The 16770-nt window shown below is 34.8% G+C and overlaps 1 protein-coding gene across 1 annotated transcript in view; it reads left to right on the forward strand.

Annotated features, from left to right (window-relative positions):
• The first annotated feature begins 291 nt into the window (after nucleotides 1-291).
• The window catches only part of LOC123674047, a 226372-nt gene continuing 209893 nt past the window's right edge, over nucleotides 292-16770 (forward strand). Inside the window, exon 1 of the mRNA XM_045608871.1 lies at nucleotides 292-833. Coding sequence (XP_045464827.1) covers nucleotides 551-833 — 283 coding nt within the window. The 5' untranslated portion in view covers nucleotides 292-550. The remainder of the gene's footprint in view (nucleotides 834-16770) is intronic.

Genomic DNA, 16770 nt, shown 5'->3' on the forward strand with positions numbered 1-16770 from the left:
AATAATAAAATAACACAATCAATAATAGAACATCGAAAAAGAGCACAATCGTTAAAGGAACACCAAACATAAACAACACCATCCCCAAGAGACACCTCCAAATCTCAAGAAAAAATTAATTCCCAACATCCAACAGTCTGGCACAAACCCCTCCGTTTTACCCCTAATTACACATCAGGTGGAGCGCGCACCGTTCAGGTAGAAACACAACAAAGTCGGATTTAGATCGATGAGCGTGGAACGCACGGGGTTACTACATCGGTCGGGCTTCCACCACGACTTTCCACGCTCTCGGCCAGTTCGTCCGCGACAGCCAACCCGCGAGCACGTGTTACCCTCGGTATACCCCATCGCGATATTCTCTGAAAATTTTCAAGATGTGCAGCAGGAGATCAGTCGCGACGTCGCTTCCTCCGACAATCTCCAGCCTCTGATTCACCTAGAGCTTATTTACGCCAACTTTCCGTTTCCTTTCGTTTCGAATTTGGATGTTCTAAATGCCGTCGATACGCCGCTTTAGTATCTAGAAATGTGCAATAAGTAGAAAGCAATGGTAGCTGTAGCTGTAAGACGCGTTTTGGTCGGTCTTGTTAACCTCGTTTCCGTGCTGTTTTCTGTGAGCTGTTACGGCGATGTAGTGCTTAATGATTCGATGACGTCGACTGTGGAATATGCCAAAGTGGACGTTACTCCTAGTAGTCCCTTGGACGCGGAAAATGAACTTTGCAACTTGCGTGGGGAATTTGAAGAGTTGCAACTGGATTATCTGAATTTAACTATGAGTCACGTTTTGTTCAAGAGTGATGCTTTGACGTCTGGGATAGTCTATCAAGGTGAGTTGTACTGATATACCTTAGTGTAGGGAGTACCACAAGGTTCTAACATTGGCACATTATTGTTTGTTATATGTTTATTAGAAACCCTTAGTAATTTGCATTTTATTCAATTTTGTTCTGAATTTGATTAAATCTAGTCGAAGACACTTGATAATCACATCAAACATAAGAAATTGAATAACTTCTAGGTATGAAGGAAATAGTTTATACCATTGAAATTCAGCAGCTAACTGAGGAAATTATTGTGCATAGTATTCTTTGGTTTGTAGGTTGAAAGTATGCCAAGGGATACATTTGCAATAAGATTTTGCGAATGCTACTAATATTTCTTGATTATGTTGGTTTTATCTGGATGTTGGGTTCCTTTGGCATTCGAGATAGTAAGTGATTGATGTTGGTTGTAATAAATTAGAGGATTCGTGAATAATTTCAGATAAGTTTCGGAATAGCGACCTTTTTATATGAATTTATAGATTGAGTCACACTACAGCATTTGTTGAACTTGCCCTAATAGAGAGAAAATAACTGATTGTGAATAATTTCAATCTTTTGATTTCAAAATCTAAAATTTCAGTAGCAAGTTATCTAGAGTTGAAAGTAGTTTCCAATTTAACATTTCACTCAATAATTGCCAGCCTTACAAGTGAAAACACATTTTTTCTTGAAATTTTATTGGTCAACATTAACCCTCAAAGGTAATTCACGTACTCCTCTAACCATAACGGTGAAAAGATTCGTCTTTTCTTTCGAAATAGGCTTCAACCTCGGCAATCACTTCTTCATTAGAGCTGAATTCCTTTCCTTGGATCATCTTTTTGAGATCAGTAATCACTAGAGGCAAGATTTGGAGAATGAGCTGGTTGGTCAAGGAGTTGTAAGCGCAATTTGGTCAATTTGACCAAGTCTTGGAGGAAAAGAATTTTTCCCTTTGTATGTGAGAACATTTTTTTTTTCATTTCTGAACTAAATCGTTCCAATAATGTTATGTAATATTCACTGGTAATGGTTTAACCTTTGCCAAGATGGTCTATGTCAACAGGTACTAAAGAAAAATAAAGACGTTTAAATATACCATGCACGTCTCAAAATACGGCTGCGATAATCTTGCCAGCTGACCTTTGAGAATTTAATCGCTTTTAACAACTTCATAAATAAAACGATGAATATCTCTAAAAAAGGAAATCCAATAAAAATATCCAATGGCGAAGAAAAACAACGATATCAAAATGGCCGCTGATAAATATAATGAAACTCTTTCTCACTGTTTTGTTGAACTTTCTGGAAAAAATCCATACCAAAAGGGTAATGCATTAACTGATGCATTAGTGATTTATATCTACAGTTAGAAAACTAGTATATTGCCCACACACATATAACTATTTCATCATTACATTGAAACAAAAATAATCGATACTAATTGGAACAAACATTAACAGGGATAAAAATACCCACCTTTTCGAATTATATGTAACTTAGAACGAATCGATTCAGATTGAGGGTGCTATGAAATAAATAGGTATTAGAACAAAGGTGAGAGTTGAGCTAGTATTGATCGAAACTAGTGTAAGATGGTAATTGACAATGTTCTAATGATGAACTATTATATGAGACACACTATCATTTGGAAAATAATAAATTATTCTACCGTCGCAGTGACTTCAATCTCATAATATATTATATCAGGAGTCAATAATGATAGCTATTACTGATGAGGAATAGCTACGAAGCTAGCATTCGTTAGAGTTGTAAGTAAAGGTAGGAGAACGAAGATAGCTTGTCTCAAATTGACGGGAGTTGGCTGTCACATGTGCAACCAACATATCGATGTATAATATCTGCTTTGGACACCTTTTTGTGGTTTTGCTACATAAAACCTAAATGGGGTGTTTGGTAATTTTATGTGATTCTTTGAAGGGGTCATGCCACAAGTCATTTCAGGTCCAGTCAACTAGGGGTCAAAAGTGGATGGTAATTGAGCTATAGCAGTTTTTAGGTTCTACAGAAAATCTCTGGGTTGTTTCGGAAAAGATTTAATTGTGTGAAAATTCAATTGATGCTGAAAAATTAGGCTTCAGTTTAGAAAAGAAAATGGTCGCCCAAAACTTATACCATCTTAGAAATAATTGGTGCCAAGTTGCCACACTTTTTTTCGGAAATTTTCTCTGAATCAGTTGAATAAGTGTGATCAGAATAAGTATGCTTACCTCATGGTAAAAACAATTTCTCTATTTCAGTATCGTAATGAGTTCATTACAGTACTAAAAACAATGCTGTAATGAATTCATTACAGTATTGTTTTCAGTTATATTTTTCGTTTTGTGGTTGTCTACAATGACTTTTGATCCTATCAAATTTCAAGACATCTCAATTGTCAATATAGGTAATATAATTTGGATATAGTGAAATGATTTGCAACATTATTCGCAATTTCTCTTAATTCTGGTGGTACTAAATCCATTTCGTCAAACATAATTCACGAATTCAATGCGTAATTATAAATTTTTTTAAAATTCGAAACGTACGATTCAAATTCAAATTCCGTGTTCTGTCAATTTTGGTAACAGTCACACCAACTGCCAAGATACAATACAAAAGTCACTAGGATGTATAATCTGAATTTTGTATTGAATTTCGATAATATTTCAAAAAACTTGACTGAAATAGATGAGATATCGTCTAATACTCGTTGCAGAAGGCAATTCCAACACTCATGCGTTCGAAAACTCGCTCCTTCGTCGCTAGTTTTCGAATTTCGCATTCGTGTTGGAAAAGGAGCCCATTCTGCAACTTGTTTTAGAATATACTATTCCCGAACTTGTTGCAATGTTTGTTCTCTGGGAAGTATTTCTTTTACTACTAGACTCACAATGTACCATTACGTAAGTTGCAAATAAAGTTCTGGAAACTGCAGCTTATTGAAGATGCACAGGATTTTCCTGTGACATTTTATTGACAGTAGTAGAGCGCGATCTTTTTCGAATATTTCATCTTGAACAGCGTGGTGTAAAATCCAATCTATCGAGATTGCCATGAAAAGAACGGATTGTCAACGTCAGAACTTACCGTCCTTTATTTGAAATCCAAGTGATTGATGTGGTGAAAGAAAAGAACAATACATGAATGCTTGTTATTCAAATTTGCGTCTCGATTCCCCAACTGTTCTGCTGGGGAACTCCGTGGAGACAGACAGTATACTGCAAAAGAAATATTCGTTTTGAAATAACAAGAAAAGGTCGTTTATAATGCCACTGAACATTCTTCAAATAAATGGTCTCTGAATCCAAATGTTCAAAAATAAAACTGAAAGGTTTCTAGCGTGGGCGCTTTTTGGTAAACTGAAAATTCACAATTGGAATCACTGAATTATTCCTAAACCTTCAATGAGGCAATTTCCATCTAGATCCCAAACCAACTCTCCTTGGCTTTGAGATGAAAACAACTTAATTTTGGGCTTTGATTCCTCATAATGAAATCATAAATTTGATCAATTACAGATTTTGGAGTCAAATGTAACGCCATTTTTTCTTGGACAGTGAAATGAGAGTATTTAAGATTGAAACAATGATTATATAATAAAAATATATAGGGCACGAGGATGTAAAATTTTAGGGAGAATTTAATCTTTTTGTTTCTGCAAAGTGTGTTGTACATCAACTTGATAAGGCTGCAAATTGATATAAGTATTTTACAAGTTTTGTTAACAATTTTTGTTGAATAAATGAAATTGAATATTTTTCATCTTCTTGTTACACTAGAAATATAAATTGGATAGGAATTGGTCTGGATCTTCTCATTTTCAGGAAACACTTGACATTCTTGGAAATTATAAGGACTAATTTTCAACATTGGGCATGAAATGATCAGATGACAAAATTGGGCTAAGGGATAGACATTTCTATTCCAATAGATAATTAATCTTCAGCTGTGTGTATATGTATATTATGCTCAGACCCTAACATATCTTTCGTGGATTTGAATTTAATTCAACCGACTGTGTTTCTGTTAATTCAAGTCAGAAATTAACCACTTCAAGAGACAAATTCCTTAACTGGTAGAGCTGTTCAGAGAGAAACAAGGGTGTGTATGTCTAGCCCTGCGAAAGTGCAATCTCTTTGTAGTCTGAATGTCTAGCCTACTTGGAATGTGAACCATTTATTGGTGTATCAAATTGATGAAGGAAGCTTAGTCATCCATAGAAGATTTCAAATTAGGACTTATAAGGTTTTGAAATTTAATAGGTCTGAACAGACTTGCCAAATTCGGTCTCAAATTCTTATTTCTTTATTGACCCAGATGATATCAGATGTATAGCAATATAGCCCAATGTAATGGCTTCACTATTTTAGAAAACGAATGGTACCATCAGAACTGTATACTGCCGTGACCATTCAGAGCCTAGCAAATATATTCAGAAGATTTATATGGGCCAATTTGTAGATCTAATCAATAAAACGCGAGGCACTCATAGAAATTCATCAGACGGAATAGATATATCAAGGCTAACTAATGTCTTGTCTGAGCTAGGGCTGGTTTTTCAGATCCGTCTGAGAAATGAGAAAAAAAAGGTTGTTTATCTCAAAGTTATTTATCTACCTGAATATTTCAAAATGATAGTCCTGTAGGAATGATGCCATAATAGTAATAACGGCAATAAGCTCTATTAGTGTGACGTCACTCACCGCCATTTTTGGTGCTCCTGTCAGTGTTCGGAATCCAAATAAATAAATTGTCATTCAAATTAGTACGGTGTCGTTGAAGGAATTGGCTTATTTTCATAAATAACGATTTCTGTATTAATTGATAGAAAGAAGGAACGAGGTTAATAAACCAGTAAGTTTGAATCCTGTATCATTCCCCAGATTATGTAAAATGCCGTGTTTATTAGTTGAACTTCAAGTTCGAATTTACTGGCATTAATCTCTTGCCTTCTGTCTATCAATTAATAGTAAAATCGTAACTTAAATAAACTTATTTATCAAAATAAGCCAATTTCTTCAACAACAACGTACTGATTTGAATGACAATTTGTTTGTTTGGATTCCGAACACTGACAGGAGAACTAAAATGGCGGTGTGTGACGTCATCACTAATAGAGCGTATACTGTGTGACATTTCTTCTGTAATTTGTGTTCAGCAGGTTATGTCATTCAATATTGGAAACAATGTTCAGGAATTGTTTAATTATTTTATCAAAATCATATGTTAAGCTGATAGAAATTTGAGAAGAATTCATCGACTACATTATTCAGTTAATTGACTTATTTTTCGTCGTATTGTAGATACATTTGAAAGAACTATTGGCACTCTCGCATCTTATAAAGAATTTCGTATTTGTCTACAATACGAGGAATTCTTCGATTGACTGAATTCTTTTCAAATTTCCTCTAGTATTCACAAATAAGCAGTGATTTGAATGAAGCAATTTATCAATTCCTTAATGTTGTTGAAGCATGTATAATTTCATGTTCAAATAGTAACACTTACTGAACACAAATGACATAAACAACGTCGAAAATCAATACATAGTGTGCCATTAAAACCAATTTAAATTGTATAATCCTTAATGGAAAACCCTATACAACATATCGTGTTGAATTGTGGATGAAGATGCCTCATATTGAAGCATCTGATGCAGACGTCAGAGCCAGACTACAAATTTAATTCGATCAAGGATTCAATAATTCCTGTCTTCGCAAGCTGTGCTAGGTAATCGAAGTATAGACATGTAGAATTGATCGGCCAACTGGATTGATTTTTAATCTTGTCAGAGCTGCCGCTTATAAAAAATTCCGTGTGAGGATGGCATTGGATGTTTAATCAAGGATAGCATTGAATGCATATCAAGGATAGATTCACAACGAATTGGAGGAAATATACGCTTCGAAAGGGTCCAGAGAAATTCTATAGAATAGAAGATATTTACGGGAATGATTTCATTCCTATAAAATATGTACAGGATTTTCAAATGAAAGGTTTCATTTTGAATAGTCCGCTATTATTTGGAGCTGTCATCCTTTGACAACTTTGAAATAATACACGATTCAATAATGCATTGAAATTGTCAAAATTTACTACATATATACATTACAAAATTCGACTTGAAATTAAGTCAAACTCAAGTCAATATTTCTGAAAAATAATTCGGGTCAAGTCAAACTGGGAAATGGTTACAGGTTTGAAAATTCAAACTGTTTGTCAAACTAGTTTCAAAGAGTTTGAAAAATAATTTATTCAGTATATTTGACTTGAATGGGTTACTTATGTTGAAAATAGTTAGTAGGTACAAAAAATACATTATTTCAACTTTTTTTTCAATCAACTCCAACTTGTCACTTCAAAATTCTCCGTGAAAAGTAAAGTTCTTATTTCAGAACTTACTTACAAATCAAGTGGATGCTGTGAACAAGAAATCTGACACTAGAGCGCCCTGCTAATAAAAACTACAAGTACAATAAATGAAACCGCATATTTTTAACTTTAAGAATAAAGGAGCTGTCGTCCAAAAACAATTTTGACAATTTTGGATCCAAAGTTTAATGCTGCTTCTACCACAAATACTACTTGATCAAGAAAGTGTTGCTTTCTGCAGAAATTCTTCTTCATACAATTTTTCGTAGCTCTTCATTAAATGTAGTTCAATAACTAGTTCCACTATTGACATTTTATACCGTTGTTCGTTATTTTCACATGATTTGCACTTTTCAATTTTCGTTATTTTGGAATCGGATGCAACGTTAAAAAAATCTGTATATTTCTTTTTCTTGTTGATTAATTTTTTTACCCGTCTACAGATTTTTTTTAATAAGTTGTGCAGGGTAGGGGAATCTCCAAAATCAGACTCACTTTGTTTTAGTACTTATTCCGAGATGCATGAGCTACATGAAAAAAGTTCAGGTTCAGACATTTCGAGTTCAGGCACAACACACAACACATGAAAGATGAACTATAATAACTAATTTGGGGAATAGCAGAGTACAGGTTTAGAGCTCAGACAAGTTGTGCAATATGATATTCAAACTTCAAACTGTTTGAAGAAATTTGATTTCGAGCCAAATCTAAAGATACAGAAATCAAGTCAAGTCAACCTTTTTTTACATAAACAGTTTGATTTTCAAGTCAAGTAAAAAAAAAATCTCCAATGCAAATGCCTCAAACAAGGTTCCTACGCACCTTCGAGGTGAAGAATAGTTTATTGATATTTTTTTTATTTTGTATATTCAGATTGAATTGTACACTTAAATATGTTTGGTGTAAGGAAGTGTACTCTGGAGAAAGTTTTATTTTTGGTCAATAAACTTATAATAATAATAATAATAAGTCAAGTTTGAGAGTAAAATCAAACTAGTTTGACTTAAATGCATCGCTAATTTAGATAATTCAATCGATCTTGCAATATTATGATGCATGATTATTAAATGTTCAAAGAGGAGTACATAATAAAAAAAAATAAGTAAATACAAATCATTTGAACATTTTCTCATTAAAATAATGCGAGAAATATCTTGAAAATTCAAACGATATTGTGAAAAAACGTAATATTCACTATCGAGTGAATACTGTGAAAAATAAGTAAAATAGATAGGTACAGAAAAAGTTCAGCTTGAAATAATATGAGGTTATATTCTTCAAAAATCATCAGAAAATTCACTCAAAATAACAAATAAAACCTCTGTCACTTAATAGGTACGATCAAAATTCTATAAAATCAAAAAACCTTCTTCATGAACCACTAGGAGCATAGAAGATTTTCTTGGCATGAGAAGATGGATGAAGAAGAAGATGGATCATACACTTGCAGGATTCTTTGTGTCGTCAGCATCGAGAAGAATGTATGAGGATTTTGACCGCTAGCTAGGTATGCTAGAGCACAAACACAACGGTTAACGCCGTTCGTATTCCTATTGGCAACTTGGGAGATATATCTGTAACTTCCTGCATTTTATCTGGAGATTGCGGAAAAAGTTTCTGCTGAAATATGGCGACTCCTCTCATCCTGTTGTTGTTTTTCTAGGTCTCATATACACCAAATTGATATTTACTTCCGCAAGAGCCTCGCCAAGAACGGAATTGGAGGGAAATATGCACGGATAAAAATCGACATTTTGAGGTCGGCGAACTACTTCATCGCCAACTAGCTTATTTCGCCACGTTGGGTGCGAAGTTTTCTGCCGGTTTTTGTACACGTATCCGTTTCACTTGGTAAAGTCCAATTTACTACAGGAAGCAGGAGGTTTTCCTGACAAGGAATACATTTCCCAGATACGGAAAAAAATTTATAGGTTTTGGAGCCATCAAATCAGATAGGAAACAATTTACGTCAAATGTGTCTTTCGGGAATTTGAATTCAATTGAAGCCATAGTGTGTCTGCTAATTAAATCCAGGAATTAACCACTTCAACTGACAAATACCAAACTGGTAGAGCTTTTCAGAAAGTATCAGGAGTATTTGTGCCTAGGAGTTATACATTAGGCACAAATGGCGGTACTAGTATGAATCCATATGATTTTTGATTAGTACCATTTGTTATTTGAAGAAAGATGGAAAAAAAAATAATTACTTATGCTGATAAAATATTGCTTATTGAAGGAAAAAATACATTTGAAGCAAAATCTTGGCTCGATGAAGAGTTTCCGTGGTCTGTACCAGGAAAATCAACTATCATTGATTGGTATGCTAAGTCTGAACGTGGTGAAATGAGCACCGAAGATGGCGAACGCAGTGGACTCCCAAAAGAGGCTGTCACCGACGAAAAAATGAAAAAAGTTCACAAAGTAATTTTGAATGACTGTGAAGTGGAGTTGATCGAGATAGCAGACATTGTGAAGATATCATCTGAACGTGTACATCATATCATTCACGAATATTTGTACATGAGAAAGCTGTGTGCAAATTGGGTACCGCGGGAGCTCACACTCGATCTAAAGCAACAACGTCATAATGATTCTGAGCAATGTTTGAAGCCGTTTAAGTGCAATAAACCTGAATTTTTGCGTCGATATGTGACGATGGATGAAACATAGCTCCATCATTTCATTCCGGAGTCCAACTTCAATATCTGCACAGTGAGAACAACTTCTTTACAGAAGTCCTTGTTCTATGAGGGTGTTCGTTTGTATAATGGTCTCCCAGAGGAAATTAAGACGGCACCATCTTTGGGTGCATTCTGCGGAAGATTGAATGGCCACTTCAGAGAAATGTGAATGATTATATTATTGTTGTGTTGATTTTCTATTTTTTGTACTAGCCGGGTGCTAAATAAATTTTATTATTATTATCTAGGCGGGACAACATCCGAGAGATGTTGTTTTGGTTTCGATTGAAATAGTTCGACGAAGACATTAGAAGACGAGGCATTTATCTACATTCTCGAGTACTTTTGAAAAGTATTCCATTAACACAAAATCATATGTGACTACGATTGGTATGGGCCAATGAGCATGTGAATTGGAACGATCAATGGAGGTCTGTATTGTTCACAGATGAGTCGAGATAGTTTTCGAATAGTTGGCGTATTCGGGTATGGACCCATCGTCTGGTACCCAGAAATCGCAGATCTGTTCAGGAAGTTCAGAAGTGGTAAAATTGCTGTTTGGGGAGGCATTTGTTTCAACAGACCTACAGAATTGTTGTTGCTTGATGCTACCATGAATGCGCAGATTTACATAGAGCATGTCATTGACAATATCATTCCTTGGTTTCATGCTGCTATTGGGCCAAATTCCTTATTTTTGGACGATAATGCGCCATCCCATCATGCAAAAATTGTCGTGTAACTATGGCTGTTACATAAAGCCAGTAAATGAAAAGTTATTCTTTGAGACCTGAAATGAATATTGTGAGGGTAAATTTTGAAATCGGAGAACTAAACATTTTTTTATACCAGAAATTGTCACAAATCTTCCTCTATTTGCGATAGACTATGAGGCAAAACCTGAATAATGTTAATCCCAACAGGTATTTTTTTTTTCTAGATTCTAGAATAATAAAATGTTTCATTTTTCAAGTTTATAAAAGAGAATCACGAATCAGATGCCAACTTCTGATTACTAGAGTTATATGAAATTATGCAATTATATCTCCTGCACAGCGAGGACAGAAAAATTCTGAACTGCTCTAATGAGGTCCTGAAATAATTGGGAGAAATGCTATGCTTACATGTAGGCTTAAAAAAAAAAGATATCATCTCAGGAATATGATTTCGTTCGTCTGTGGATTTAGGTCAAGTGGTTTCATTATGCAATAAATAAATCGTAATGGGAGTTGAACTAGCGCCCTTTGATGTTTATCTGTTCGTCTTCAAACAAGTATACATACCCTGACGTCAGTCACGAAGTGCCGACGAAGTCAGAGAGAATAAGTGAGCATGGTTTTGCCGAAATTTGTCTTATTTTTACATGATATTGGAGTGGAGTCATATGATTCTTCGAAGGTGATCGATTCTTTAAGAGCATACAGAATCTCCCTCAATTCGGGATTCATATTGCTGTTGATTCGTGGAGTTATTTCAACAGTATGAGCCCAAGAGTTTATTTTCACAAGCAGGGCCGGGGCGAGCAACTTTGGCACCTGAAGCAAATAATTTTTCAGCACCTAACAACATAACAACATGAACTCAATAATAACCATCCAAAAAAAAGGCACCTGCTTCGATGATAATACAGAACTTTCTTCTTCCGATGAAGAATGTTGTCATCGGGTGTAAAAAAATTAAATTCCAGTGAAGGAAAAACACAGCTTCCAAAACTAATTACAAACATGTGCTTCACTGAAAACATTTGTCATTTAACATTAACTAGTTTTGATTTCAAAATCGAGGGAATTTTCCATATGTTGAATGCGTAAATCGTAATCGGTTTCCAAATGATTCGAAAGCGAAGATAGTGTTGTTTTTCATCAGTGTGAAATACATAATGATTTTATCCCTCTTTCAATGAGGGTAATAGGGAATTATGTTCCTATTGGTTGGGCTGTTATGTGTTATTTATTATACAAGCGGTTTGAAGATTTTTATTGCAAGGAAACTTTAAATTCAAGGAAACCTTAAGGATGAAAGTCTATAGGAGTCAAATCAGGACTGCGGGGGGGATCAATGAAGACCACTTCTCCTGGAGATCAATTTGCCTGAAAAAATATCATGAACTAGTAGCAAAAACGAATTGAACGTGTGTGAAGTTGTTCAATCCAGCTGGAACCATGGCCTTTGGTTAGAGCCAAGAAAGTTCTGCAGTTCAGGCAACAAAAACTTATCTAACATCCTCACATAACACTCTAAATTCACTGTAAATGCACGCCTCTTTTCAAACAAGATGTTGGTAAACGTTTGTAAGCGCTGATTTACCAGGCTTACGAATTTTAACCTCTCAATAGAATCTTTGGCTATAAGAAGTCATTCCGAATGAAAGTCTTTTGTTTATAAATTCGTCGATTAACTTCAAAACACAATAATCCCTTCTGGGTACAAACTAATTCTTGAGAAACAAATTAGCCCTTTTCCGCATAATTATTCGATAAATTCATCTTGAAAAATAGCAGAAAATCATTCGAATAAATTGAGCTTATCCAAATAAGATTATAATCGTGACTGATATTTCCATTGCGTGTGACAAAATTAACATACGTCATTTTATACTCGAAGGACTGAATATTGATAATGAAATGGGGCAGGGCTGTAATTGGATATTTCAACTAGAGTTTTTTTACATCATAGGTAGGTCAAATTCTGTAATTTACTCCTGGCAATGAAATCAATAGGTGATGAAAATGGAGAAAGCCAAGAGTTTTCGAAGGCTCATTCATTAATCCTCCAATTGTACCTTTGGAGATCACATAACTGTATACGAATGAATGAGTGATCAAAAACTTCTGACTACATGTCTGTGTTTTCTTCTTTTTCTTATGATTCTGATGACGCGATCAATATCGAAATGTTACACAAAGCTTTAAATTACTATTTAATATTTACGTACTTACAAAATCTCAAATCAATCAATCTGTATTGATGGAATTAATGACTAATTTTTTTCGCTATTCTGCTAGAGTTTTCTACGGTTCGGATAATTCTTTTCACATGAAATTTTGTCAGAAATATTGAATGGTTAATCTTTTGTATATGCAAGCAGAATTTCAACCTGATCAGATCCTCAATCACGGAAATATTGGGTGATTCTTTCCATATATTCTTTTTGAATGTTCTATCATTATTATGATTTGATCAGCTTTGATAAAAGATTGAAATTTTTATTCAATAACCATAATCTTTTCTCTATCGGTTATGTGGTCACGGAAATATTGGGTAATATTTTTTCGATATTCTTCTTGAATTTTCCATGGCTTGATGCTTTCAAATGTTGTCCTATATCCAAATGCAAAATTATTATGATAGTTTTATTATGGAATGTTCAAATTTGAAACTAATTTCTCACATTACGTTACGTCATTACGAGATGTATAATATTTATCTACAGAAACTGCTTGTTACGCTGTCGGTTTCGTATGGTGCTGTTTCATACCTGTAAGGTGAGAAGTTCAGGCTCAGAGTAGGAAAACTTTTTGTTTAATGGAACCCTCTATTTCGGTTAACAATCATCACTGCTCCGTCTCCTAGCTTTTGGGGAGTTCAGAACACCCAAAAATATCCATTTTAGAAACATTTGAAATTGAATAATCATTTTGAGAAGTAACCTCCTTAACTTTTCAGAATTTGGATTCAATTTGTAAAGGGTGTTTTCTTTTAGAGCTATAGAATTTTAAATTGCAATTAAACGACGATGGATTATTCGATTGACATGAATTTTATTTATCCGCAAGAAAATCTTGTGGCATTACATTTTAAATATAATTTCTGGCATATGACCGCCACGGCTGGCTCGGATGTAGTCCAATTTTCGATTACTTTTTCCAACATTTGTGGCCATATATCGGCAATATTACGGCGAATGTTGTCTTCCAAATGGTCAAGGGTTTGTGGCTTATCCGCATAGACCAATGACTTTACAAAGCCCCACAGAAAGTAGTCTAGCGGTGTTAAATCACAAGATCTTGGAGGCCAATTCACAGGTCGAAAACGTGAAATTAGGCGGTCACAAAACGTGTCTTTCAATAAATCGATTGCGTAACGAGCTGTGTGACATGTTGCGCCGTCTTGTTGGAACCACAACTCCTGGACATCATGGTTGTTCAATTCAGGAATGAAAAAGTTAGTAATCATGGCTCTAGTCAGTTTTTCTGGATCTAACGGCGTTTCGACATGCACTTGAGCTTCACTCCAAATGCGGCAGTTTTGTTTGTTGACGTAGCCATTCAACCAGAAGTGCGCTTCATCGCTAAAAAAAATTCGCTTATGAAAATCGGGAACAACGGCAATCTCATTTTGGGCCCATTCGACGAAACTACGCCTTACTTGATGATCGTTTGGCTTCAATTCTAGCACGAGTTGGATTTTGTAAGCGAGCAAACCAAGATACTTCCGCAAAATCTTCCATAAAGTGCATGGACACAGATCCAATTCCTGTGCTCGATGGCGGAAAGACTCATTCGGGTCTTCCTCAATGCCACGCTCTACAGCAGCAATAGCTTCTTCTGTACGCACCGTACGGCGTCTCTGAGGATGCTAGTTATCAATAAGAGTAAACGTGGTGCGAAAACGTTCCATGGTTAATCGAATTAACTGCTCTGATGGACGATTTTGTCGACGATAAAATGGACGTAGTGCGCGATACGTATTCCGCACACAACCATTTGCAAGCATTGTTCAGGCGTGAGTCTATTCATGATGAATTGCCAAACTAAACTGAGAATAAATCACTTGACAACTGTTGAATCGGTCGCCATCTTGAACAGTAATGCCAACTTAAAGTTATATACCTCGAAAAAAAACACCCTATATTACTGATCGCCTAGTGATATGCATCTAGAGAAATGAAACCAAAGAGATCAATATTGCGTATACCTATTTTAGGTAATGAGGAAATCAAAGATAAGGGAGCTTATTCATCTGCCACAAAAACGAATTGAACGATAAATTGTGTGTTCAACATAATTGAGAATTTCTTGATATCCAATTTCCATTCATCATTCGATTGACTTCTATCAACATTTTCCCAATTTCCTCGAATGACGGGACTGTTTATTTTCGAAGGTCCTAGGTACATATAATTGCTTCACAAATAAGATGCCTAATATTACTTACGCGTTACCTCCCTTTCATTATTAACTATATTGATTTTCCGATATTTCCCTTATTCGTTTATTGTGAATGTTCACTTCGATTTCTGTGGGTTACCTATAATTAATTCACAGGAAAGGTAGAGGTGTTTGATTTATTCTTCAACATAGAATCTAACAATCGATGTGGGGCTTTTTTATCTACGACTGCTATAGAATGTAGCTCTTCTTATTTGGTGTTTTATCACAACATGTTAGTATTTCATCATTTGATATGTAATATTGATACACCTGGTTTTGTAAGCATTTTGACTGACTTTCATTCAACCAAATGTTATAGAATGAATTATGAAATTATTTCGATAACATAAAGAAAATATATATTTGTGATCTGAATTTATTGTCGTATTGATTGTAGTTTTCGTAACCTCATATTCATTTTTGAATATCATGATTCAATATTAAGCGCTGAAAAAACAAAAATGGATGTATTGAGTGAATCAGATCTGGAATTTCAAAATACTCCACCTGAAATTATCTGCTCATACAATAACCGAAAGTTTACTACATCAGAAATCAAAGGATATATTTGAAATATTTTTTACTCATTTTGTGGGCTGGAAAGAAGCAAGGAAGACGAGATGCTTTCTCAGAAAATGGAAGGATATATTGAGAATTCAATGCGTAATCGGATGAACATGGCAAATACGCTGATCTCTTCAATAACTGGCTTTAGCCCTGTACAAGCCCTCAATCACAAATACTACGCATATGCAATCCTTCAAATCGAAATTGTTTCACAACACAGCAGTTTCTTCAGAATTTAAATTTTTAATAACTTTATTTGCAATTATTAAAAATATAAAATCTGAAGAAGCTACTGTGTAGACTGTAGAGAAACAATTGTAATTTATAGGATTGAAGTTTATGAAGAGCTATTTATAACATTTTGAAAAATGTGGCGATTTCATGTTTTCATCTGTCGTATTAAAAGTATAATATTTCAGAGACTTAGAATATTCTGTTAGCTTTTGATTGGAAACGTTTTCACAACTTGAGGGTTTTCCCATAAGGGGTTTCATTTTGAAATTGAAAAAAAAAGATTATATTGTGAGAGATATCAATGGATATTCATTTCATTGAGAAGAAAAAGGTATGCTATTAACTACAGAAAATGATAGAAGATGAGGCAAGTAGTGTCCACGGCTACGGTTGCAGCATGTTGAAATTTTCCATGAGCATTCACACATTTGGTTATGTATGTCCTCGATTACTTCACGAATTCCATCTTTATGGTCTCAAATCAATTGGAGCATTGTCATAGACCTTATTCACGTAGCCCCAAAGAAAAAAGTCTATAAGTGTTGAATCACAAGATCTTGATTGGCAATTTTGATCACCTCTTCGAGAAATAACACAGGAAACTTTTCCTGCAAAATTCGATTGTTTCGTTGCTTGTGTGGCGCGTACTGCTGTCTTGTTAAAAATAAACGTCGTCCTTCTAATTCCATCGTTTGTGGAAAGCCTAATTCCCAAGATCGACAAACCTGGATTTTCGTCGACAACAAGAATATTCTCAGTTCTTCTTGAGCTACGAACACGCACATCATTCTTATCTCAACAGCTCAAATTTTCCTTCCAGTATCACTATTGTCGACTGTAAAATTTTGATGATTTTTGTAGTGAACTTTCACAATTGCAAAACGTTCTTGAAGCGTGTATCGTTCCATTTTCAGTGAAAGCATAATTTTAAGTTGTCAAATGTCAAAA

This window comes from Harmonia axyridis, chromosome 2, assembly GCF_914767665.1.
Source record: "Harmonia axyridis chromosome 2, icHarAxyr1.1, whole genome shotgun sequence".
NCBI lineage: Eukaryota > Metazoa > Arthropoda > Insecta > Coleoptera > Coccinellidae > Harmonia > Harmonia axyridis.